This window comes from Puccinia triticina, chromosome 17A (genome assembly GCF_026914185.1).
Source record: "Puccinia triticina chromosome 17A, complete sequence".
Taxonomy (NCBI): domain Eukaryota; kingdom Fungi; phylum Basidiomycota; class Pucciniomycetes; order Pucciniales; family Pucciniaceae; genus Puccinia; species Puccinia triticina.
In genome coordinates this window covers 2,852,287-2,875,414 of record NC_070574.1, presented here as the reverse complement: position 1 = coordinate 2,875,414, position 23,128 = coordinate 2,852,287, and the positions used below count along the sequence as shown (strand labels likewise).

Here is a 23,128-nt window from a genome sequence, read left to right as displayed (position 1 = left end):
TACTTTGATATAAACAAAAGAGAAAAGAGAAACACTGTGGAGAATGCGGCAATTATGAGCAGATTGGCTAAAACACCAAGCTGGTAACCAGCACTGTGATGACAGGCATCACGACGAACACAAACTTTTCAACATTGGCATTTTGGGTGATTGAAGAAGACAACCACTTGAATTCATGATGAAATGAACTCACATTTCATTTTTCAAAAAAGATATCTCGCAGCTCATCAATCTCAGCGTCGGAGATTCCTTTATCCATGAGACTTTTTAACAAATCATAAAGCTCAGGAAAGATTTGGATTTTATGGTCCCATGCCCGTTTAGCAGAAGCAAAAAATGGATCGATTTCAAGGAACTCTTTCCATGTGGGATCATTTTTGCATTCCAGGAGTAAGGTTTGTTTGTATCCATTCGCTGATTCCATCAGTTTTCTCCAAAAGAAAGTGATTTTGTTTGACCATGCATCTGGTGGGACTTCTCGGCCGTATTGAAGTTCGGTGAGGAGGAAACACCCGTAATCTAAAAGAATCTTTGTCCACAAATTGAGTTGTGTGATTGCTTTCATAAATTCAAAGTTTCTTTGGTATTGGACCGTTCTCGGATCCAGGTGGTCATTTAATCCCAGTTGTTCGATAAACTTGGCACCATACTTCTTTTGGGCAAAGTCCAAGATGTCAAATGAATACCTTAGGATGTAGAATACCGACTTGTTATCATGCTCTGGTCCGACAATTGGTCCAATCAGGAAATTCTTCATTTCCATTAGCTCGTCTTTAACTTCTAACAATCCATTTGCCAACTCTGCTTCATACTGGCTGTTAGTCAGTTCAAACTCTTTGGATACAGTTTTTTCCATCTTCTCTAAGAATTCGAGATGCCATTGTGCTTCGATTGGTTTTGTGTTGGGATCCATTTCTTCATAAGGGAGAGTCCTTTCATAGAAAGACTCAATGACGAATTTGAGACGGTAAAACACAATAAAATCTTGTTCTCTTCTTCCAAGTTCTAAGAGCAAAGTGAGGATTGGGATTTCATTAAATTCAAAGAATCAGCATACACATGATAAGACCAGCAGGGTTCCACTTAATATGTTGTAGTATTCGTAAATCACTCACCATTGAAGATTTGCGCGATTGATGAGAGTAGTGGATGGTTTTGGAGGAAATCGACGTCTTCTAAGCTTCGGTGAAAGTTGCTCCAGTATCTGGTATTTGGTCGAAACGTGTCATGAGATTCCATAGCAAGCCATTTTAAGAATACAGGGTCCCTCGGGTAACCTTGAAAGCTTTCTGCCAACTCGGCTGGGATGAGGTGGTATTTGTATAAATATGTTAAGGTCTGTAGGATGCATCTGTTCCAAGCTACCCTAACATGAAAGTTGTGGTCGCCCAAGTCTGTGGGCACGTCCAGGAGTGAAACTAGCTTTGGAATCCATTTCTTGTACTCGTCCAATTCAAGAGAAGGTTTTGGAACAAAGTCGAGTAATTTCTGGCGAGTAGATTTCCCGGTCGAAGTCACTGAAGTCTGAGGACCATATATAGTCTCAATAAGCTCGTATAAACCTTCCAATCGCCCAACAATTTCTTTCATGGTTTCCAGGTCAGTCATAGAAACACGTGATGGTATGGCTTCGTAGATTATCTCTTTAGTCCATTCAGCATTCTTGATCACCGACTCCCAATCTGCCTGTTTCTTTGCCAAAGTTTCTACGTGAGCATATTTCTCAGTTACAATAAATCCGCATACTGATTGTCCAAGTAGGGAGAGGTCACTTACTCTGATCGTGCCGCGCTCTCAATACCATTTCTGAACAAGCAAAATTTTTGGTTAACAAGAGCACAAGATGCGCTACATAGCCTGGAATAAAATCTGATTTTCTTTCGGGCTCACTAATTTCCTGCGCGACAGCAACAAGGTGTCGGTAACTTGAGCTTCCACTGATAGACTCAATCTGCTTGCTGGACTGATCATTCTTGCCGACCTTCTTGACGCCCAGAAAACCATCTAGTCAATTCGCAATGGTTCTCTCAATCTTTCATTATTTAAACAGTTGGAGGCCATGAAGGTGTGGCGAATGCACCCACCATTTTCGCCTCGGATCAAATCAGATTCATCCTGCTTGGAAGAATGTTTGACTTTACTTGGGGTGAGCGCCAGGTCCATGGGATCGTCCAAGGCTATTAAGGTAAGAGGGAATCAGAATAACATTTTTTTTATCGTTATATCTACATTATCCTAATCAGCACAGCCAAAGGGAATGATTACTTCTACCTTCGATATCACGTTCAACTGCCTTCCCCTTGTTTGAAACTTGTTTGTTTGGAGGAGGAAAACATGTCCAAATTTCCGCCAGCAGTAGTACGGCCAATGTCGAGGCCAATGTTTTCAGATGGACCATCGCCAAGAGTCTTCGTTGAAAATCAGTCAAAAGATATTGGATGGCTAGAAGCGCAATCAAGTACTCCTAACACTCCAAGATCAAAGAAGAAACCCTTTCACTGTAACTGATCTTTTCTTAAGTATTTATATTCTGACAAAATAAGTACTTGATCCCAAAAGTGCCGTGATAAGGCATGGCATGATCCGTGGGCTGGAGAACCTAGCCGCAACCCCCCTCGTTTCAGGGGCCGGAGGACCGGCGCCTCGCGGGGCGCTTCTTGCGAGAGGCGCCCGACGATGTTTCAGGCCGCCTTGCTCTGAAACGAGGGGCTCGTGTTGAACTACACAGTGGAGAACCTGCATCGCAAGGGCGGATTTTGAGGATACCAATTGGCTTACAATGTAGCATTTTCGAGAACGAAAAATACAGATTGCTGTATTTCAAAATCTTGAGGTAAGAAACGTAACGTAAGTTCCGATTACCCTTATCGCAATTCTCCATCTGTGTATACGTATTCAGAGGAAGTCCAACTTACCACCGCAGGTTTTATGGTCAAACAATGTGTATACATACTAATTTAACACAAGTCCCTTGCTTTGGAAGGCCCTAATACAGCCTGGGCTAGCGCGAAGCGCGAGCCTTCGAAAGGAGTGACTTCGGAGTTATCACCGCTTTTTGGGGTGAGCATCGGAGCGTCTTTTATGGGGCCTTAGGCCCCAATTATAAACAATAATTGGGACTTTATTGAAAAATAATCCAAACCAAATCAAGATTCACTCTTAACTATTTTTTAGTTAAAAAAAATTTGAATGTCTGCATTTTTTTGGAATGAAAATTTGCTAAAATTCCCTTATCGAGCTGAATACAGGTGTGTATGATCACTATAGGATTGTACAATTGAGTTTCAACTCAATAGCCAATACACACGTGCAGGGCATGGGATCGTAGTGGTTTCGGCAGGGGTCTGGCCCTCTCTCGACCATCCACCCATCCGCCCATCTGCCCATCAACCCCCCGTCCAATTCGCCGGCAACGCCCAACCCCAATTGATTGCTGATCATGGACCCTAACGCTTGACCGACTGACAACAGCCAGCTGTACCTGGACAATCCAGATGGATCCTGGCCAGTGGGCGACCCCGACCTTGATTATTCCCGCACACCAACAGGTCGCCAGTACCTCTTGAACGTGGGGGTTGGACTGGGAAACTTGGATTATCCCAGCGGCGGATGGTCTCAACAGGCAATACTGCAGTTGAGCTGGCCAGTATTTGTGTACAGGAGGGCAAAATTTGCTCTGTTGCGCATTTTGTTTATAATTGTACTTCAATTGAAACATTATTGAAGTATTTTTCTTACTAAAAAATAGCTATAATCATAATTTCAATCGAGTTTTGATTATTTTTCAATAAAGTCCCAATTATTGTTTATAATTGGGGCCTTAGACTTCGTTAAGGAATTTGAAGCATTCAAATATTACTTAACTTGTCGGGCCTTTGGCAACGTGCTTGCCTTTTACATATCTACATGATTTGATTTGTCTCATCTATCCCTATCTTTTGGTTTTGTTTTGTATGGTACATATTTTTTTCAGCTTGAAAGTTGATGGTTTTATGGTGTTACTACAGTGCCCCCCACAACTTCTCAACTACCCCACACCTGCAAAAAAAATTTGAACTTTGAACAATGTGTTCAAAGTCACCAGACATGTATCACATGTAAACTATACATTTTTGAGCCCTACAGACGTAGGAGAACTCAAAAATATAACTTTGAAGTCTGTGCAATGCCTCAAAAAAAAGTTTCATTTTTTTCAGATGCAAAATTTGCAACAGCTGGTTTTGAGACCATAGTATGTGGTTACAGACATGTACTATGGACTTATAGAATATTTATTATGTATTTAGAGACCAAAGTATCTATGTACATACATACTACAGGTGTAGGTATTTATGCAAATATGCACCTCCTTAGTTATTGATGATTGCCATATCCATCAGTACACTCTTTGGAATATGGCAATGTGAAGAATATTTCTTCATTGCTCTCTTGGCAGCGAGTCCAGTGAAATTTCAATGAATTTGGACTATTATCATGCATGTTACCAGGTCTGGTTGGTGAAATGTGACATTTGCATCAAAAAATGGGCCAAAAAGAGCCCAGCATCAGCCCACTTTTAAAATAATTTTTGGAAAAAAAATCTCCAAAATTTGGAACCCCCCTGTAGGGGTAGTTGAGAAGTCATGGGGGGCACTGTAGGCCCCGTTTGGCTGCCGCGTTATACGTCGTAAATGGTTGAATTTATGACGCCGCGACCCAAAGTTTGCCCCCCGTTGCCACCAAAACTTTGAAACCCCCGGGGGTCGCGCGTCATAAATTCGACCATTTATGAAGTTGCCATGCAATGTTTCAATTTCACAGGAATAAATCACATTGGAAAACAATTAAATATCCAAGTTTACTTAATTCACACAAACACAGAAACTTAGAGCTCCCGTTGGTCAACACAATGGATCCAGATGGCTGGGATAGCCTTCCTGAAGAGTGCCTGAACAAGATCTCAATTTCAGGCCTGCCAGAACATTCAATAAAGGTGAAGATTGGCATGCCAATTGTCATCACCCAAAACATGAACATGAATGGTGGTATCTGCAATGGCACTTGCATGCTGGTGACAGTTTTCAGCCATGTTTATATTCAAGGGTGTTTGATGACAGGCCCATTTCAAGGGTGAACTATAATGTTGCCGCGAGTTAAACTGCATAACAAGGGATTGGCGAGACCAGGACTGAGCTTTTTCCAATATCAGTTTCCAGTCTCGCCCGCTTTTGCAATGTCAATAAACAAGCCACAAGGACAGACTTTCTCAAGGGTTGGGGTGTTTCTCACCACCAACGTATTTTCTCATGGCCAGCTCTACGTTGCGTTGTCTTGATTCTCAAGTGCCGAGAATCTATGTACTCGTGGCGAAACCGGCCGAGCAAGATGGGGTTGTCAATGTTGTTCATAGGCAAATATTTGCATGAACTGTGAGTTGATTATCCCGCATGAGTGTTGTTTGCAATTTGAACTGATGTTAAATTTCAGTGCTTGCCCAATTGTGCAGGTGTTGGTTTTGAGTGTTGATTTGGTGAAGACCCCAGTTTCTCAAACTCAGGGCGGGTGATTGGATCTCTTGTGTTGAAATTAAGGTCATTTTGTCGCAGATCAAAAGAGAAAGAGTGTTGAACTGTTAAGTGTGTTGGATGATGTGAATTTTGTTGAAATTTGAACCTAATTGATGCGTGTATCAAGATCAAAGAGCTGTGAGCATGGTGTTGACAGTCTGTTAAGTTGCTGGATTATGGTGGGTGGACCTATCTGCTAGGGGAGATACAAGGGTGGGAAATCTTCTCCACGGCAAGTGCCTTAAATTTGACTGGGGAAGACTGGAAGAGGCTTTTGAAATCAAATGAGACCTGATCAAGGGGTGAGTTGACTGCTACCCAGAGCTATGTGAAATCGTATTTGAGACCGTAAATGGTTCACTGTGGAGCCTTACTTATTGAGCGCAGCTACTGGTATATCCCCTTGCCGTGCTCCTCCGCCTTCCTTGCAGCTGAGCCACGCTCTTGATAACTGACTTTATCAACCTGCGCAGAAGTGCAAGGATCCTCAGTACAAGAAACAATGGTACTGGTATTCATGGCGGGTAATTCCTCAATATTCATGCACCTGGAGAAGAACCCGGCATCCACTCACTGGGGTGGAGGGGCGAGCGGACTCTTCATGACTGATAATAGCATTGAGCTGAAGTCTCCAGATAAGAGCTATGCAAGTTGGCCCAATTGGCTTCAATATCCGGCAGTCTACTAACCACAGCTTTATGGACTCTGCCAATGAACAAAAATTATTCTAGCTTGCTCCTTGAAACGTTGTGGACTGCAGACATGACAATTGAGAGGGCTCTTGAGTTGCGATTGTGTGTCCGGCCCACCTGCAGCGGGTACGCTTCTGGAGGCTCAGCGAAACCAGAGTGGAGTTCAAGTATTGGATAACTTGAAACTCATCAATTGTGGGGTACCAAAACATCCCTGGATGGGAGAGGGTCTTGCCTGGCTCTGTTTGTGAGATTCTAAGTGCTCATGGTCTGGAGTTGTAAACATGGTGTTGGATACACCCGATTGAGGCTTTGCCAATAGAGGGGGCGCAATTGCTGGGGTTGATCATGTTATGTACAATCCAAGCTGCATACTGGTGAGATGGGCTGTATACAGGAAGTTGTTTGTAATGTAGAATGGGGACAATCATATGTTTTCCAAGTAAGAGGTTCTGCGGTCTCTTTAGTTAGTGTTGATGGAGTTGTGTTGTCCAGAATCCTTCCCATCCTTGTTGTCATCTCCTGACTATAACTGTGTGCCGGGTGCTGGGGAATAGCATGGGCCCTGCAGCGGCAGAGCCGCTTTGGGCTCTAGTTCAATGAAAACTACAAAATTCAACATAAAGCCTCCAAATATTTTTTCTAGGCAACCTACAATACTGGTCTCTTCAATTATGAAGTCAGATTCAACTGATTCAGCCATGTTCAGTACTGTAGTACCATTATATTGCTTTTGACCAAAACAAAGCAATATAATGGTATTATGGTGCTGAAGATGGCTGAATCAGTTAAATCTGACTTCATAGTTGATGAGAACAGTACTGCAGGTTTCTTACAAAAAAAATTGGATTCTTTATGTTGAATTTTGTATTTTTTATTGAATTTACAAATGATTATATCACCTATATTTATATTGGCTCCAAACGGGGCCTTAATATCTACATCTACATATAAATAAAGGAATAGCCTCTGGGGGCCAAAAAAAACCGTACAAAAATCTGTCAATGTGAGTAACACTGGCGTCGATACCCTGTAAAAATTTCTGACATGCGAGTAACACCGGCATGAATGCTCTTTTTGTATTGATGAGTCCATTCAACCCTGTTCAAGCAGCCACTTGAAGTTTGAATGGAATACCTGACCTCTGTCTCTTGGGATGTACATATTGAATCTGTTCGACGGACTGTATTTTGAACAACTCCCTTCAATGGACTCGCTGAGTCCGTTCAATTTAGCCAACTCCCTTCAACGGACTCGCTGATGGATGTATCCACTCCATTCAACGGACTCTATTAGGGATAGTCACCCAGTCCATTCAAGCAGATTGCTTGGGTGGACATCCACACCTAATCAATCCCCATGGGTAATGGACCTCAGCAACATCCATTTCCACTATGGCCAGTCCACAAGTCCATTTGAGCAGACTCAAGGGGGATTCATTATTCCACACGCCCTGGAGCCCCAAAGTTGAGGGCTATTGCCTCGTACTTGGATAAATATGTATGCACATAGGCGAGGGACTGTTGTGGAATGCTGCAAGGGCCAATGGTCCACGCAGCAATGAAAGCCAATGGAGGTTGGTTCCAAGCTTGGCGCTTGCCTAGTAGTGCAGGCAGAGGGGGTGGGTGAGGTGCAGCAAAGGGAAGCCTCAAAGACCTCTAATATCCTGAATAAATCACATAAGCAGGCTTTTGGGTAGGTTTTTTCCAGTCTGCAGGGTTGGAACACACCCACCTCCCGGTGCGCTCCCATTAATCACAAATCAGAGCTGAGCTGCAACTACTGTTACAGGTGGTTGCAGTCCAGGAAACATAGGTCAACTTATGCCCCCCAGACCATTGGAGATGCTCTTATGCCTTGATTTTAATTTATTTAAAGTGAAATTTTGCCTATGGCATTGCGCTATGAATATAATGATTTCTATGTAAAATTGGTAAGATTGTGACAATTGTTGAGTTTCATTACTTAATTGATGATGAAAGTTCTGTTAAATACGTGCATCTAAAGTGTTGTGTGATCTTTTTTAGTGATGGTAGGGGGTGTTGATGGGGAATTTTCAACTGGTACTTCAGGTTGATTAAACTGGGAAACAGGTATTGAAATGGAAGTGGGAAGATTGGTTAAAGTGGACAACTAATAAAGGGTTTGCAAATAGAATGTGGGTTGTAGTTGTCCAGGCAGGAATGGGTAGCGGCCAGGGGTTGGGTCTGCCAGGATTTGAACACCGGACTTGTATATTGCACAGGGGTGACACCAAGCTTCCATAGGTGATGGTTACCACTGGGCAATCCAGACCCTCTTACGACTTGCTGGAGCCAATTTGGCTCAGTTATGTCTATGTCTAAGTATACATATGGAAAAGGATAGATTATTAGTATTAGTACTATTGACATTGTGGCTCCCATGCAATAATTTTTTACACATTGTAGACCTTTGCAATGACCCATCTGGAGAAGGTGTATATCCAAACTTAAGAAAGTTCCTCCCTGCTGCGGGCGTGTGACTTGTAAAGCAAGCCCCCAACAGCCCTTTGCAGAAGAGACTTATACCATAACTCCCCTTTCTGGCGCACAGAGAATGCATTTTTCACTTTTCCCCTTGTACCTCCCTCATTCCATGATAAACTTTTTTTTTTGCTCCACATAGGACCCTGGAGAGCCCCTACCAAGCCGGCATATGTTGCACGTAACCAGGGGACATTTTTTTGCAAAATGCTCCTGATGTAATTCAGTGGATACATATCCAAATGGTTTTTTTTGTCCCAAGATGATCCTGATGTGTTTGGTATCTTTTTGGGATTTCCTGGAAACCAAAACCAAATATTTAGGTCTTGGGTTCAATTCCCACCCAAAAAATGGTTTTTTCTGTCCAATTTTTCCCTTTAGGCCCTTATTGTTCAAAATCCTCCTTATGTACAACGTATCTGAACCGGTTCTAATTGGGAAAAACCCAATTTTCCCACGTATCCAAAACCCGGAATTCCAGGAATTTACATATGTTGGCTTGGTCAGGGCTTTCCGGGGTCCTCTCCACATCAGCTCAACATACAAGCGCTGAGCCTTATGTTTTTTCTTTATGTACTGATACAAGTCAGTCCTGAAAAATTAAACAAGACAAATAAACTTGAAGACTATTACCAAGTCTATAACCCAGATTTGCAGAAATTAATCACAAAATGAGAGCACAGACTCTCTGTTTAATACATAGCGTGTTTGACACACAACTAGCTTGAGTACTCAACACTCTCAATGACCGGTATGTGCCGGTCATTGAGAGGATAAAACCCTCTCAATCAATGGTATAGTACCAGTCATTGAAAGGATCAAGTCCTCTCAATGACCAGTTGATCCCGGTCATTGGGAGTGTCAAGTCCCCTCAATGACCGGCACAGACTGGTCATTGAGGGGGTTGTATACTCTCAATGGCCAGTCTGTACTGGCCATTAAGAGTGTTGAGTCCCCTCAATGACCGGCACACACCGGTCATTGAGAGGTTGTACATATCCCTTTGATGAACAATCTGTACCAGTCATCCAGGGTTTTGTACATATCCCCTTAATGACTGATCTGTACCGGTCATCCACAGGGCTGTATGGTCTTGATGGCCGGTCTGTGCCGGCAATTGAGGGTTCAGAGGGTTGACTGTAAGTCAAAAAAAAGTATATGTATGTATGTGAGCACGGCTCTTCTCTGTTACTTGACTTTAGTAAACTCCAAGTTTTGGTTTACTTTGAAAATTTATTTCTCTTTGAAGGAGTTGTGTGGCATAACTCAGATTGTATCTGATTACAGGCAAGAAGCAAGGCCTTGCGCCAAGCAAATTTTCAAAGCATAATTCTTTGAGTGCAAGAAACTGTGATGGTTTGAAATAACTACCCAGCCAAACTGAAATTCTAGGCACTGCCAGCATATTTGGCTGGGATGAAGTCATCCAAGTTTAACTGGGATGCACTCAACCAATTTAAAATGGGTTGATCTCATCCAATGAAATAGAAACCCAAGGGGGGTACCTTGCATTTATATTTCATCAGTTGAGATCAACCAAGTTTAAATTGGTTGAGTTAATCCCAGTTTAACTGGGATAAACTCAACCCAGCCAATTTTGCTGGCAGTGAGGCTCTGCAAAAGGGGGTGATAGCGCGCAACTCCCTCCTGCCAAGGGCTATCGGAGGCTTGCTTTGCAAGACCAGACGCCCGCAGGCTCAGCAGCGAGGGACTTGGGTTAAGTTTGGTGTATATCTGATGAAACATCTGTAAACTCATTCACTGCCTTTTGAGAAAATTGTCAAGTTCAGAGGTAAGCAATCTTGACCATCTTGGGTAGAAATTCTAATGTCTGTTTTATTTATTAACCCCACCTGCCTTTCATACCTCTAATGAGGCCAAAACCCACGCTGACGGGGCATTCCAAGAATGCATGGGGTGCGCGGATGTATGTAACTAGAACCTCTGAAGAAGTATCTGGAAGTATTTCAGAAACTCCTCTAGATTATAACAATTGAACAATTAGAGTTTTATGTACAGGTTTGAATCAATGGCGACACTTCGAGGACGGAAAGTAAAAGCTACGCCTGAGGTATCGGGGAACCTTTGCTAGAATTTAGAAAGCACGAGTAGTAAACAACAACAGTTTTGAAAAAAAAGGATCACCCCCTATGAATGACCAAAAGTTACAATGACTTCCATTCACATCTGAGACCCTCGCAGTTGTGGATATAGACCCAAAAAGTGCAGATTTTCGCAGGGAAATCTAGCTTTTGGGGCTGGAGATCACTTCTGGGAGGCCCTCAGATCTTGGCGGGAAGTCACCCATTGTCGATGCGTTATTCTGCCATCCAGTCCTTCCAGCGATGAAGGCTGTGGACGAGACGAGACTTACAGATTACACTCAACCCAACCTTCTGAAGGCCCAATTCTCTCCGCTCTGAGCCCGATGGTAACTAACTGGAACATGACGCTTTGAATGTTGTTGTAGTCTGAGTGTATATTCCTTTCTTGCCTCGGCATCCCCACCCACCGCCAGCCACACCCCACTCGACTACATACAACTCAGACTGCAACAACATTCAAATCGTCATGTTCCAGTTGCACTAACGCCTACTCCGTTTCGGGGACCTCTCTTGTGCAGTTACCATCGGACTCAGAGCGGCGATGATGGACCCCCCAGAAGGTTGAGCTCAGTGTAATCTGAAAGTTTCGCCTGATCGTCCCTTTGTTTGAAGTGGTGGTAGAACCATTAAATAAAGCATCGAGACTGTAACTTATTTGGTCATTCGGTGAGGTTGATCCCACGAATGAACTTAGCCTTCTTTCCATTGCAACTGTTTTTATCACTGCTTTCGCTCTACCGCAAAGATATACTCTGGCACCTCAACTGTAGCGTCTCATCCCCAGCGGCCGCCATCAAATTTTCAAAAGTTGCAATTCTCGACTACATCATTTCTTCGACTGTTATATGTAGAGAAGTTTGAATACTTCCTCAGAGTTTCATACATCCGGAGACCCCACCTAGTTTAGCTTATAATGCCCCGCCAGCGTAAGTTTATGCCTTATCCCTGGAAGCATCCTATGCACCTGGTCTTTCAATGTCGTCTTGATAGACAAATATTTACCCGGGTGCAAAAGACTTCGAAAGTAGCCTTTGGTATTAATATGACTTGGATTTTCAGCTTTGGCAGATACCCCCGGCCTTCCCCCATACGGTCAGCGCAGCTCTGAGGTTCGTTTATTCTTTTCCCTTGTTTGGGCTGAAAACATCTCCTAAAGTACGCGATTCTTCCTTAAATTCACCGCAACTTCAGCGACGGAAGGAGCAGAATCGAATAGCACAGAGGCAGCTCCGAGAGCGTCGACAGCAGCAAGAGGCGGCCCAAACACTGAAGCTGCAGCAACAGCAAACTGAGATAAGGAGACTTCACCATTTGATCACAGAGTAAAGCAGTTCATCTTCGTCTTGCCGGCTAGAAACTAGGGCTTGGCTGATGGCGTATTATATTTTTAGATTGCGGAACGAAAACTTCACTCTCCGCAGTCAAAGTCATAACCGACGCCGGCAATCTGTCATACCGATCTCATCGCTTTCCAGAGGCTTAGCCATTTCACACCCATACCCACCTGCCGCGACAGCCGGACGGGCACCAACGCTCGAGTCAAACTATACTAAGCCCTTCCTGGCGAGGCACAGTATCGACAACTCATCCCTTCATGGAGCAGGAATCGACACCACCAACTCCTCTCATCGCATGTATGAACACAGACTCCTGAAAAGCTGGGGCATTGAGAATCAACGGAAGCCGAGCTTTGCCTCCCATTTGCGGCAACCAGCGGTAATGAGTGCTGCTTTGTACGCGGCACAGCTGGCTTCGGATCACCAGGCTTCTCCTGCGCCACGATTGGAAACTTGCGCTAGTCAAGACACCAACGCGCCAGCAAACTTAGAAAACAAGGAAGGTCTTCCGGCCGACAGCTTTTGCCGGCAAACGCACTCTCATGAGATAAGCGCTGGGCCCGCGGGATCCAAGACTCTCACCTCGAGTTGGTTATCACGAAAAACTACTCCACCGATGAGGGATGCTGGTGGGGACTGGGTAAACAGCCCAGAAAAACTGAATCAAAGTCCTCAACTTATATCTACCCCCGAGACGGAAAACGCTTTCTTTGCACCCCCTTCGGTTAATTTATCTTCTTTTTGGCCCAATGAACCCCCCACTTGCCCCAACAACCATGATGGCTTTGGAGATGTAGATTACTTCTCCCCATTCGCGTCATCAGTTGTTCCTTCGGAATTCTTTCCTGCCTCCGATCCACCACTGCCTAGCGATCGAATTCAAACGCGGAAAACGAGTGAAAGTACTAATAGTGATTCCAATTCGGTCGCGCCGACCTCAGACGAGTATTCCTCTCTCTCTTGTATGAGTACCAATCCAGCGCGTGTCCCGTTCATCTCGCCAGACCTACCTTCGTATCATATCGCCCGGTCTTTGTCACCGACAGCCACCGGGAGCTCACCAGAAGCACAAGTAGAAGAAAGAAACATTAGTGAAGGAAATACGGCCATCCACTTCAGGTCTCCCTTTTCAGAACCCAACGACTCAGAAATCACCGGTCATCCAAACTTCGGCTTGCCCTTGAGTTGGATCGAAGCGAAAAAATTCAACGTGGAGGCCTTAAGTCCTTTACCAACTCATCCGAAACCTATGTGTTTGGACGTGAGTGAGCTGTGGGGTTCCGACTTCTGACTGTCAGTTTCAAATTGATCAAGTCTGTGCTTTTATGCCTATCAGGACCATGATTGACACTCTTGTTACCGTTCTGAGCAGATGTGATTCTCTGGCTGGACTGGCTACCTTAATCAACTTAATTTTTCCGTTCCCCTAACAAGTAAAGTAATCCGGTTTCACCGGTTCCTACTCTATTCTATCAGACGTTTAGCATCTTGATTAATACTACATAATTAACCGGTTTTTGGCGCCTGTGGCTTCAGTCTGTACTTGAAATTTGTAATTTTAGGGTAGCTTTACCAAGAAACCCATCAAGAGTAATATTATCAAATTGGAAGCCCTAAAATAAGCATTTAATTTGCATTTGATATGTGATGCTCAAGACGTTGACAAAGATGAATTTCAGCAATAAGAACATTGAAAGATCATTATCTCCCTGATTGGAGCATCCCACAATTTTGCACCAGCAACCATTCCCTCCATGGCAGCCGCTCAATTTCGTCATCCTCTTTAGCTCCAAGCTTAACAAAGTCTCTCTAGAGGAGGTATCTGCAGGGCTTCTTTCTCAAAGAGAGGCTTGCCTCCAAGCTTGAAACTTCGGGGAGCATCCTGGCTGGCTTTAGTCCAGGAGACTCCAGGCCAGCCTTCAATTTTACTAGATCAAGGCCATGAGTGAAACAGTCTTGAAGTATAGCTTATTTCACAGGCAGCCAACCACTCATTGTCCATCAAATGCCCCAGGGGGATGCGGAATACAGCTCTGATTTGTTCTTATGAATTTAAAAATAAATAGGTGTTTTTCAGCGCTGCACAGTGCTACCAAAAACTACTTCTCCAGCTCTGGAGTGTAGAAGTTCTCACTGTTGAAATAAGAACCACACCCCATTGCATAACAGTGTTTTTTCACTGTCACTTGTATTGAAAAAGTGAAAAGAAAGGCCCGAGTGAAGAGGGTGTTGAACCCACAAACTTGTGTACTGTGAGAGTCAAACCCACATACTCAGCTTTCATGAGTGATGCTCTAACCATTTAGCTAAGTACACATTGCTATGTTGCAGTTGAATACAGTAGATGTATGCTTATGGTGATGTGTGATGTTGCCTCCAATGATGATTGGATGTGTAAGCAACAATGTGTTAAGCAGTGCTAGATTGACACTTCAACACTGTGTACATTCTTATTTCAAACAACATTTGAGAAAGGTTCAAATTAACACCAAATTCCCACATGTCACCTTGTGGCAGGTGAGAGTGAGCAACCATTTCTTGCAGGCTGTGACCCGGGGTTTGGGTTGTGTTGAAACTGAAACAGCCCAGGGTCCATTTCTCTCCCTGTTGCACATCTGTCACTCCTTTTTCCTCCCTCCAGATGAATATGCTTGTTCACCTTCTGCCCACAACTTGTCCCTCAGTTGTAATAGCTACAAAGTCTGCTCATCTGGATAATCAAAACATCATCAGCTTCTGTGCGCTTTTCCCTGAGACCAGTGAGTCTCTTGTAGTGAGGAGACTTTTTCCTCCTCACAGCTAGCAGCTTGACCCCTCTCTGGGGTTCCTTCTCCTTTTTGGTTGCCTTAGAGCTTTTCTCCTCTAGGCCCCAAACCTCACTCAAGCTTTCTTACTCAATTCCTCATCTTCTCTCCGGTCGTCTTTTCAACAGATTGGGTCATGAGTGTTCAGCCCACACACTGAACCCCGTATGCCCCAAGGTATGCACCAAGCCCCGGGGCATGTCTTTTTCTCCAAGACAGGTCAGGTCCAGCCTGGCCTGGTGGTCCAGAGCCCTTGGAGGAACCCTTCAACAACCCAATTGATGAAGCTGAAGGCTGGTGAAGCCTTCCTCCTCCTTTTTTAGGCAAGATAATCACCTGCTGTCTCTGCTGAACAAGTGTAATATCCATTTTTTTTGCATTTTGCACTTCTCTTTACTTAGACAACTAACCTTTATTTTCTTCTTGCTAAGATAGCAACACAACACACAAATGTCATATGGCCATTCCTGAATGAACACAGGAATTCAAAAAATGACTAAACAAATTGCTTAAATACCTGTCCTGAGCAATTTGCACTGCAGGCAACAACAAAAGCAGTGTCAGATGTGTTTTCACTGCCCACTAAAATTTAGGATGGATTTTTGGATTCATTTTTTTGATTTATTATCATTTACGTGACAAGTCAGTATACTGATTCTGATTATTCATGATTTTTTTTGAATAGTATTAGATTTCCCAAAATCCAAGTTTATTAAATTCACAAAAACACAGAAAAAAAAATCTAAGTTTTGGTGTGCAGCCAAATGGTGGCCACTGTTGAATAGATTACCCCCAAACACTACACCCAGGGAGTACTTCTTCAAGGATAACCCGTGTTATCCACAAGGATTCCACGTGAGACCCCTGCGCAAGGTTGAACCAGCGGCTGTTGGTCCACAGGTTCATGTGTTCTCCACCAACTGAACACAGCAAGGATTCCACATGAGCTTTTGGCTCTCTGTGGATTCCTTGTGACAACGATGGGCTGCTTGGGATCATGATGGCCCCACCACAGCACCATTGGTCATCCTCCCAAGGAAATGGTGTGATCCCAACGGGTTGGTCAAGCACATGGAAGCAACCTCTTGACTGGTGGACTCCACATGGCTCACCAGTTGGTTGCATGCACCTTTTGGGAATGTGGTGGCTTGGTTAGCTTTATGCTGAGCGGATCAAATCCGCCGGTGTGGTGTGCTGTGCCTGTTGCAATGCCAAAAGCAAATATGCAAAGGTATTTTGATAGTACAGGTACATTCAGCTGAGGCGGTTTTCACTAAAATAACCCTAACCATGCTGTTGTGAACCGCACAAACGCAACATGTTTGTTCCCATTGGCTCCACAGGGAATCCAGCAAGAGGTGTCAATTACTTGTGTGTGGGAGCCACAAGTACTCCTTGTCCATCTCATCTGTTGGCTCCACCATGATTTTATCACAAGGAGACCCCAGGAGGGTGGAGCCAACTGGGTATCCCATTGTCTCCACCCATTTTTGACAGGGGGCACAGTAAATTCCACACGGTTTTCACAGAGTGAGTGTCACCCGTTTTATCCACAATCTGAGGTGGCAAGAAGTACCTATGGCGTGTATGCACCATGGATAGACTCTCCAGCTTGTGACAGTACAACAAACAAAGAAGAGCCAGCATTTTTAATATCAATCAGGGGCCTATCCAAGCAAAGTAAGGGGCCAGGACAAAACCAGAACCCTTGGAGAACCTGTCTGCAGTACCACTCCTCTCTATCTATTTTTGGCTCAATTTTGTCCTCAACCACCCCAATTCCCATACATTTCAACCACCACACTTCAAATTGTCCACATCAATGGGCTAACTAGCTTGGATTAAAATTGGAATAGGCTATTCCAATCGGCCATACGCATTGGTGGGGATTAGCAGGTTGAATTTTATGTGTTTAGGTGCCTATGTATATGTTATGTGTTTGGCACCTAAACACGTAAAGTTCATGCTTGTCAGCATTATGAATATTAATTCTGGGTTTATTCACAGGATTAGTGGGGTCTACTTCTGTACCCCACTAGCTCCAAATGGAGCTCTGGGTCAATTTGATCCCTGGTTAATCCTTGCAACTTCTTACCGGGAGGGGGGCTAAGTACAAGGAGCTGTGACAAGTAGATGGATGCACAGTGCTGCACCCGGAGGATTAAGGTGCTGCCAGCAAGAAACACAGGAAGATGGCAAAGTGCTGCACGCGCCCACAGACTGCTGCAGATGATGCCAAAACCTATTTGATCAGACAACTGGTACTGGCAAGCAATACAGTGCGGAAGGAAACCTTCTCTCAGTAGCCCTGTGAACTTCCTGTATTGCCGCTTCACTGGAGGATAGAAGACAATTTTGCCATTGTTTGAAAAGGAAAAGTAAGAAAATTAAACTGAAAATATTGAATCCCATTCAAGCTGCATCACCTGCAAACAAAGTAATGGCAGCAATGAATTCTAAATCAACTGGCGGAGATGTTCCACCCCCAAAAAAACCAAACCAGCATGGAGGAGAAGCACACCAACTGCAACCACCACCAAAAAAGTTGGGGAAGTTTGTGGTGAAAAAGGCAGTAGCTAGGAAGATCAGTACACAATTGGTGTTGAGGATTCTGGAAGAGAAGGACAAGTCCAGGGAAGATGAGAAGGAAGGAATACAGGAAAAATTAAGAACCCAATGGAGAGAATTCTTAGGCATAGGTTAGTCAAATACAAAAACACCACAAGAGCTGTGCTGCATGTAGTGATTTTGACCTTGCTTCACTACACTTTTAGTAGTGGGCTAGGCACTACACTTTTTGCTAATTTTCTAAAGGGAAAAAATGCACAAAAATAGCAAGATATTTTTAGCTGCAAGTAGTGGCATTCCACTACACTTCAACAGGGGAGAAAATGTGGGACTCTCTAGAGAGTGCCAGACCATAACTTCCTTCAGCAACCCTGGAGGGTATCAAGCATGCAACATGTGTGCCACATACACAACTTAAGCTTGTTTCAATAGTGATGTTATGTTCAACTCAGGCTGATATCATCTTCATCCTAACCTCATGGCAAATTCCATAACTTCACCTCACCCAATGCTCAACTCCAGCTTGACTCAACTTGGAACACATTCCATGGTTGTTCCAGCTGAGGATCCTGAAATTCATGTGTCCATCAGAACAGGCCAATCTTGGTCAACTTCACTGTGACCAGGCAGGCAGAGGCTCAACTGATCAAGCCACAAGGGGACCTCAAGATGTATGCATTTCCTGGTTATCATTTCAGGGTGGTACAACCCAACTTCTCTTTCAGATAGACCTGAAGTGGGAGGAGGTGGAAGACACCATAATCATCTTTTACCTCCCTGGCGTGTTGCAAAAATTGTGTTCAGGCCAAACATTGTTCAAATGTGATGTAATTAGCATCAATTTTTAAAATTGCCTGACCACTGGAAACACATGATCCCCTGGGCTCCACAGTTTAACAGTTAATCATCACCAGACCTGAGTAGTGGCTACCTTATCCAGGATTGTACCTTAAGTTATAAAGTGTGTGAACAAGTGTGGTCTTGGAATCACTATTGTTACCAACCCCATTTGACAGAGTTTTGATGCCAGGGTTGTACTGGCCATTTGAGGGAGTGTCTCCTCAATGGCCAACACAAAACTGCCATCAAAAGGAGTGTGCACTCTTTTTAATGGCAGAGTTGTACCAGCCTTTGAAGGGAGTGTATACTCCCTTCAATAGCTGCTACAGCCCAGCCAATGAAGGAAGTGTGAATTTCTCCTCATTGATGGTACAGAGCGCTGGTTAATTGGATGCAACCTGCTTATGATGGCTGATTGATACCAGTCATTGATGGGATTTTCAACTCCTCTTGATGGCAATTACAACTCAGACATGAATTTCACCCTCAAATTTGGGGAAAATTCAGGGTGGAAATGGTTGAACAGGATATTGTGAAATTTCTGGCCTACTTCACAGTTGGACCTGTAGGATGCAGCTAGCAGGCAACTCCCTTTTATGGCCAGGTTTTACTGGCCATCAAAGGGAGGGTGTCTCCTCAATGGCGGGTACAACCCTGCCATCAAGAGAATTTTCCACTCCCCCACTCCCTTTGATGGCAGAGTTGTACCAGCGAAAAGGGAGTGTGTATTCCTTTTGATGGCCGCTGCAGCCCAGCAATTGAAGGGAGTGTGAACTCCCTGCAATGGCTGGTACAGCGCGGACAATTAATGAAGGCAGCCTCCCTTTGATAGCCGGGTTGCACCGGACATCAAAGGAAGTAAAAAATCTGTTTGATGACTGTTACAACTCGGCCATTGAAGCCCTTTGATGGCTGAGTTTCAAAAGCCATCAAACAGGGTGTTTACTCCCTTTGATGGCCAGTGGAAACCGGCCATCAAAGGGATTCTGCATCCAAATTGATGGCCAAGTTGTACTCGCCATCAACTCCTCTTGATGGGGGGTACAAACTGGCCATGAATTTCACCCTGATGTTTAGGCAAACATCAGGGTGGCAGTGTTGCACAGGATCTTCATGTGACATTGCTGACCTATGCCACAGGTGGACATGTAGTATGCAACTAGGGGGCGACTCTCTTTGATGGCTGGGCTGTACTGGCCATCAAAGGGGGTGTGTCTACTCAATGGCCAGTACAACCATGCCATTAATTAGAGGATTACCCAATCCCCTGAATGGGCACCATCACCCACTCTCCAGGCAATCATGGTCAAGCAACAGCTGCAGGAAACCACTAGGAGACAAACAATATGGGTCATAGGGAGAAACCAGATAATTCACATCTGCATCCAAATAGCTCATGTGAATAAGGTGGCTGAATATGGTCCATGAGAAAGCCAAAACAAAATCTTCACAAATCACGCAAATGGCCTGTAATGAGGACAGAATCAGACAAGTTTAGGTAAGTATCTGGCAGTCATTATGACTTATCTTCAAATCCAGATGCCTAAAGGATAGAATAAAATCCAAACTGATACTATCAGGAGTTACAGATGAGTTGCACTGAACTCATCATACTCTTATACAATAGTTGCTTAGAAGTTCACCAACAAAGTTGAACACAAGTTACCCACCCACATTGAACTGACTTCTGACCAAGGCAAAGATGAAGTTACGGTCTGGCACTCTCTAGAGAGTGCCACAATTTCTCCCCTGGTGCTTCTTGCTACAGTTGCGCAAGGCATCCTACCGTACAGCCTCGCCCGCAACAAGACATTTCAAACACGGGCCGGATCTACAACTCCGCATATGAGCATTATGTCATGTACATGACATTTTTTGAGCTCTTTGGAGGTTGTAGATTCCAGTTCTATGAGGGCTAAGGTTTCTGACCAGCCTTTTTTTGGGGGGGGCCCAAATACATACTTTAAAGCCATATTTATGGGCTTACATATGCTAAAGCCATATGTATGTATGTGTTACACCTGTAATACCATAGATTAGACCATCGGAGGACCTCTGATCCCGGTGATGACCGGTCAGCCGGTCATCGCAGAGGCAAGGATACAACCTCTTGATGACCGGCTGACCGGTCATCAAGAGGGTTTATCCTCTTTAGAGATGGCGGCTGATACCCGGGTACCCAAAACAGGTGCGGGTACCCGGCTCAAAAATCCCAGAATCTCAATACCCGCACCCGCACCCGCACCTGTGCAGGGGGGCAGGGGCAAGTACCCGGGTACTTGTTGCAAGTACCCGCGGGTGCTGACGCTTTTTGAAGACTCTTGCATTGCTAATAAGAAATATCATATATATATATAAATCCTAACCCTTCATTTTCTTGCCGATTTGCCTTGACTTTTCCTAATAGACTCTTTTGCTTTTTGCTGCTTTGCCTCGTTCACCTTATTTGCCTTCCATTTATGTAACACTCCCGGTTTAATTATACCATTCTTCAAGTAAAAAGCCACGGCCATACCTTTCGTGACTGACGAAGGACTGAGCCGGTGCCTTCGGAGGGAAACATAATCCCTCCCAAAGCTGAAAGATCGTTCAACATCGATGGTCGTTGCTGCGGTAGATGTAAGGCTGTTGGCGAAGCAAACCAGACATCCAGGAGAGGGAAACCTTACCAGGACAGCTTAAGACATCAAGGGCCATCTGCAGCAGACCCCCGTGATGATTTCCTGCACGCCTTTGTCGCATCCACCATTTGAGGGGATTCACCGGCTGACCATCGGCCGTCAAAGTTAACCCTCCAGCGAGCCACATGTGAATCGGATCGCTTGATGTGTTACCTCCTCGAGCTTCGGAGGCACAAATCAAACCTGCAAGAACTCCTTTTTGGGGCTGTATTACAGTGAGGTATTCAGTTTAGATCAAATTGGAATCGATGGATTATGATATACTTATCCCATGTACTCACCTTGGGACAAGAGATTGGTGTTTGTGAAGACAATGGCTGGTGAGATACAGGTTTGTAATAGGTTTCCCACATATCACGAGTGAGCCTGATCGATTCTTTGATCCATTCTGGTTGCCACTTAGCGAGCTTGAAGTAGTCATCTTTGAACGATGGATGCAGAACTGTAGAAACACCATCAGTAAAATAAGAGATCCGCAGTAATTATCAAAACCATACCCATAGAAACCCGGTATAATGGAGAGCAGTCGGTCAGAGTATAGTATTTATTTGTGAGCTGAAGTCCAGCACGGCAGGCATTTCTCAATGCCGGGGGGTAATTGTTGCGCTTATCTGAGATGGCAGAAGAAAGATGGCTGGTAATCTGGTCGATGAAGACAACAATGTCGGCAATTCGAGCAGCTCCACGCATTGAGACCTGGAGAGTAATGTCATAAAAAGGTTGAAGAACCTCAACGAGGTCACGCGCTAAGTCGAGATCCTCCCGGTGGATGTGATATTGTCGCGCTGGACCGTGGCGTTTGTCTTTCTGCCACTCAAGGCTTGAATTTGAATAGTATCAATCAGCACTGACAGTTGAGGTTGCGAGTAGGAAAAAAAAATCGACTCACATTGCTGCTGAGCATTGCAGTATATCTTTCAATTGTTCCAGAGTTGCATTCCACCGGGTCCGAATGTCACGCCCAACATTATGTGGTGTTGAACACTCACAATCCTGACAGATCTCTTTGAAGAGAGTTTTTGAATTTGGAGACTTATTCAACTTCCTGGAAATGGCTCGGAACTTCATTTATTATCTTCAGTAATTGATTGATCAAATTATTAATGAGTTGGAGATGGTTGCTTACCTTGGCTAAGGTCTCCTTGCACGATTTGGAAGTGTATCGATCATCCTCCTCCTCGTCGCTCAACTCAATCACATCGATGTCCTCCAGTTCAATCTCATCTTCACCGGTGAGCTCAGCGGCCAAGATATGGTTGTCCTCGTCTTTGTCGCGGTTGTCATCATAGTCATGATCTGATTCATCAGTAGTAAACCTAAGTGTAAATGTGTAAAAATAAGTCACAGTACCGATGTCGCAGAGAGCTTATAATCAGATTAAAACTTACAGTTTTATTTGTTCTTCTGGATCTTCATATTCCTCATTATCGTCAGATTCTTGGTCCTCATCATCGAGTGAGCTTGCTGCGGTACGATTGCTTTTGTGGCTTCCAAATGGTCGCAAGATCACCTGAGCAATCAAGTTCAGGATGTGAGCAAAGCAGCGGATCCATTGACCTTCACCTTTGATCCTGGGCCATTTCAAAGATTTGATCGCTTCAATCATAGTCTGGTTGTTCAAAGCGTTGTCGGTGTGGTAACCCTGTTGCTGTTCATACTATCACCCTCATATCACCTAAACCCTTCATAAATACCTCATTATTACTTCATATTCAGATTCTACACCCCATTTTACCCCTAGTCACCCACTCATTTCACCTAGGATTTCCAAATGGATCAGCAGTTATTGGCATGTATAGTTTTGGCAGGTATTTTCTTCATACATATCCTTAGCATTATTACATACATCATTCATTAGTATCATAGCTACATAGGACTGCAGATCTTACATAACTTCATTACTCATTTTTCTCTTCATATGATATCAGCAGTACATTCCTTCATAGCTCTTGTAGTTATTATCAAATGCTCATCATTATTTCATCTTCTACATAGTTACCTTTCATGTACACTCCTTGGTCATTGCGCCTTCATCATTACTGCTCATCTTC

The 23,128-nt window shown here is 44.1% G+C and overlaps 2 protein-coding genes across 2 annotated transcripts; one reads left to right on the top strand and one right to left on the bottom strand.

Annotated features, from left to right (window-relative positions):
- Window positions 1-196: 196 nt before the first annotated feature.
- Window positions 197-2,398, bottom strand: PtA15_17A248 (uncharacterized protein; the record flags this gene model as incomplete). The annotated part of the gene is made up of 6 exons (XM_053164344.1): window positions 197-1,005; window positions 1,116-1,706; window positions 1,777-1,806; window positions 1,891-2,004; window positions 2,085-2,177; window positions 2,272-2,398. 6 exons carry the CDS (start codon window positions 2,396-2,398, stop codon window positions 197-199), a joined length of 1,764 nt encoding a protein of 587 aa, XP_053028321.1.
- A 9,362-nt stretch (window positions 2,399-11,760) lies between these two features.
- On the top strand, window positions 11,761-13,475 carry PtA15_17A247 (uncharacterized protein; the record flags this gene model as incomplete). Its single annotated transcript, XM_053164343.1, has 4 exons — window positions 11,761-11,773; window positions 11,907-11,956; window positions 12,039-12,169; window positions 12,239-13,475. The coding sequence occupies 4 exons, from the start codon at window positions 11,761-11,763 to the stop codon at window positions 13,473-13,475; spliced, it is 1,431 nt and encodes a 476-aa protein (XP_053028320.1).
- Between the last annotated feature and the right edge of the window lie 9,653 nt (window positions 13,476-23,128).